The following is a 4179-nucleotide window of genomic DNA, read 5'->3' as shown; positions in this document are numbered from 1 at the left end:
TTTATTTGAGGTTTAACATGAAATCATACAAATAAAATTTGTATAAACACAAATCCACATTGAGTCATAACACAGACAGCAAAGGACAAAGTAAAAACAGAAAACTAAATGGCATCTATATACAGTTGGACAGTTGTGTCTTGTACACTAGAAAGTCTTTTACAAAATAATCATCTTAGATCAACAGAAGACCAATCTTCAATGTCATCCTGCAAGATGGTTTTCTTTAGCATCTCCTGTTTTCTCCAATGTCTTCCTTTAGTATGGCTGGTAATTATTTTGGTGATTGCCACCCCCTCGAGATGCTTTGCCGTAAGTGCTTTGTTGACCACTGTAGTCTGCATATCCCTGTCCATATCCATAGTTCCCATAGTTATACCCAGTATAATCATATCCGCCATAGCCACTATAGTTTTGATCACCACCATAGGCACTATTGTAATTTCCATATCCTTGATCATAATAGTTATTAAATCCTTGGTTCCAGTTTTGGCCCTGACCTCCGCCTCGACCCCTAGTACCACCTCTTCCACCAGCCGCAGCACCTCTTCCTCCTTTTTGTTGTTGCTGTTGTTGCCTATATACCTCTTTGGGTTGTGCAACTTTGATTTCACACTTCCCAGAACCAATTTGATGGTATCTGCTTTCTAACAATTTCTTTACTGGCTCTTCATCTGTATATGTAATAAAGCAAAATCCCCTTCTTTCATTTGTTTTTGTATCCATGGGAAGTTCAATATTTTCAATCTCTCCAAAGGCTCCAAAATATTCTTTAATTTGCTCTTCAGATGTATCCGGGCTTAATCCACCCACAAAAACCTTTTTAGGGGGCTCTTTCCCTTTTAAAGCTTTGGCCCTTTTGGGGTCTATCAATTTGCCATCCAGTTTATGTTCTTTCAGTTCCAAAACCTTATCAACACTAGCAGCATCTTTGAAAAGCACAAAACCAAATCCTCTTGATCTTCCAGTGACTGGATCTGTTTTAATTGTGCAGTCTACAACTTCCCCAAATCGAGACAAATATTCAGTCAGATCTTTCTTGCTTGTATCCCAGCTCAAGCCTCCAATAAACATTTTACCGTCATCCTGCTGGTTCTTGCTCGCGTTGATCTTGGATCCCTCTGCGAACTCTTCTATGTTGCTGTACTCGTTCATGTCCTCCATGGTGGCGGAGCTGTCGGCAGGGGTGTGCTGGCGCGCAGTCCGGGTCCCGGCAGCAGCGGCGGCGGAGCGTTGTATGGAGCTGGATTTAAAATGGCGGCGGAAGAGCCTACTTTAATATTTTAAAACCTGAGTTTAAGCTGGGCACGATGGGATTGTCCCTGTAAGCTCAATACTTGGAAGGCTAAAACAGGAAGATCACAAATTTGAGGCCAGCCTCAGAAACTTAGAGAGACCCTATTTCAAAATAAAAATAAAAGGTTGGGGCACCAAGTGCTGTGTGCATGCATGTCACTGTCAACATGATTTACATTATGATGTGAGACTATAATGCACCGATAAGAGCATATTATAAAAAATAAATATATAAAATAGGGCTGGAGCCGGGCGTGGTGGCGCACGCTTGTCATCCCCGCGCTTGGGAGGCGGAGACAGGAGGATCGCGCAGGTTCGAAGCCAGCCGCGCTGGCGTTAGAGACCCTGTTTCAAAAATATAAAATAGGTCTGGGAGTGTAGCCCGGAGGTAGAAGGGCTTCCAGGAACCCCAGTACCACTAAAAAAAAATAAAATAAAAAAAAATAATAATAATAATAAATAAAATAAAATAGGGCTGGAGGTGTGGCTCGGAGGCAGAATGTCCTTGGGTTTAATCTCTGGTACTACATGAACGCGTACACACACACACACACACACACACTCTTAATTTATACATATAAATGGCTATGGGCCCTTTCAGTAACTATGATTTATGAAAAGTCACACTTCAAGTGTTCTTGGGCAGGATTTTTTAAAAACACTGGTCACTCTACCCTGAAACAGCTCCATAAGTCCTTCATCCTCGCGCAGCAGTGTGCTTTCCAGCAACTATGGTCAGACAGTTTTAGCCATAAAAACTTGCTTAAGCCGAGGCTTTTTACTAAGCCTCAAGTTGCTGTGAAATTCTTTTCCTTGTGTGTGCAGCTCTACCATCAGCATTACTGACCAATTTAGAGAGAGGCTGCCATCTGTAAATTGACAATAAAAGCAGCAGCAGTATTTTGCATTCTAGAAATGAAACTGCACAGTTTTTTTTTTTAATTAATGAATTAGTTTCCATGTGCTTGCTTAGGTAAAGCCTGGTAGCCCTTCTGCAAGATGTGGTGTGCCTGTTTTGTTTCTAGCACGCTGTACCCCAATTTGATGTATAAATGCAATGCACCAAATAAAAGTATTAAAACAAAGGATCTCAGCTGGGCATGGTGGCGCACGCTTGTAATCCCCGCGCTTGGGAGGCTGAGACAGGAGGATCGCGCAGGTTCGAAGCCAGCCTCGGCTACTTAGTGAGGCTCTCAGCAACTTAGTGAGACCCTGTTTCCAAATAAAATATAGAATAGGTCTGGGAGTATAGCCCGGAGGTAGAAAGCCTCTGGGTTCCACCCCCAGTACCACCAAAATAAATAAATAAATAAATAAATAAAATAAAACAAAAGATCTCCACCTGCTGAGATTCAGATCCTGAGATTACCCCCTTGCATACTGAATAGAGCTGATATGATATGCGTAATCAGTAGCATGCTACTGCAAAGGCAAAGTGTGACTTCCAAGGTGAAGTCATAAATAATATCACAGTATCTGACTTGCTCCTTGGGGACATTTGCAATGGGAGCAGTCTGTAGCTATGTCATGAGAACACACAGCCTTGGGAGCAGATCCTCCATGCCAACCCAAGCCTTTGGATAAGACTTCATCCCCAGCCAGTGTCTTGACTATAATGTCATGAGAAGCCCCTTGGACACGAAAATAAACCACTCCCAAACTTCTGACCTATAGAAACAATGGGAGATAATAAATGTTTATTATTATTATTATTATTATTATTATTATTAGCCATCAAGCTTCAGTGGCAATTTGTTATGCAGCAGCAGGTAACTCATATGTTGGGTGTTGAAGTGTGTAAGTGGCATCCATCCTTAAATTACTGTAACTGTAAACCATGCTTAGTTATGGCATAAGCTTGCCTCCAAACTTGAGAGTTTGCTCAACATATGGTATATGCCCAGCTATTTCGAGTTGTTCCATGATTCATTGCAGCCCCATCAAGCAAACATTTGTTGACGCCATGTTTTATGACCTCTGAGTGACAGAAAATCCAGATTGACCATCAGCAATTTGAACAAGACCGATGGCAGCAAGCTGCATTTCTCCGTCCAATTCTATTTACTGCGAGTGGTTCTTATGTTTTCATTACTGGAGGTTAAACTCCAAATTCCAGAAAATCTAGCTCCTACCACTTCTTTTGCTTCTTCCCGAGATATAGCCTAGAAGAAAATAAATTTGGAAGGAAGGATGATCCCGTGATAAGTAAACCATAAACGGTTACATTGACCGTTCATCATAGAAAGTGTTTATTGAGCACTTTACATGCACCAGGCACCATTCTAGATGTTTTACATGTTTTACCATTTTCCCTTGTATGTTAACATACAAGGGAAAATTGATTACCCTCACTTTATGGATGGGAAAAATGGAGATGTTGCAGAAATTCTTTGGGATAATTGACCCAGTGCCGATTATGGTGGAAAAGAGAAAGTTTATGACACCAGAGGGCTGAAATTAGAACAGCTCCTGAAAGACTCCTGCCTTGGGCTCCCATTTTATAGGTTTGTGACAAATGATGGAAGCAGGCAGGCAGGCTTACAGAACTGAAACGTGACAGCGATTGTGGGGTCGCTCAAGGAAGTTGGGTACAGGTTGGGCAAGAGGGGGAAACTCCAGTGTGCATTTATGCCCAGGATGAATTCTTGGCCTTAAAACTCTGCAGAAACCTAGCAGTCACTTAGCCTCAGCTCTCAGCAGTCATGCCTTGACATAGTCAGTCATAGGTATATTGCCAGTAATTTGTTTCTAATCATGTATAAAATACCGCAGTCTGACTGACTTACTTTTCTTAAAAATAAAATAAATGGGGGTGTATTCATTTCGAGTCACCCCTTCCATGCCAGTCTGGTATGGAGCTGTATTCCTATTTTCTGTATTTCT

The 4179-nt window shown here is 41.7% G+C and overlaps 1 protein-coding gene across 1 annotated transcript; it reads right to left on the bottom strand.

Annotated features, from left to right (window-relative positions):
* Window positions 1–258: 258 nt before the first annotated feature.
* Window positions 259–1263, bottom strand: LOC308277235 (heterogeneous nuclear ribonucleoprotein D-like; the record flags this gene model as incomplete). Its single annotated transcript, XM_080716398.1, has 1 exon — window positions 259–1263. The coding sequence occupies exon 1, from the start codon at window positions 1162–1164 to the stop codon at window positions 259–261; it is 906 nt and encodes a 301-aa protein (XP_080572524.1). The 5' UTR covers window positions 1165–1263.
* Window positions 1264–4179: the final 2916 nt, after the last annotated feature.

Source organism: Muscardinus avellanarius (assembly GCF_963383645.1).
Source record: "Muscardinus avellanarius genome assembly, chromosome: 19".
Classification (NCBI taxonomy): Eukaryota; Metazoa; Chordata; class Mammalia; order Rodentia; family Gliridae; genus Muscardinus; species Muscardinus avellanarius.
This window is presented reverse-complemented; position numbering and strand designations above follow the sequence as displayed.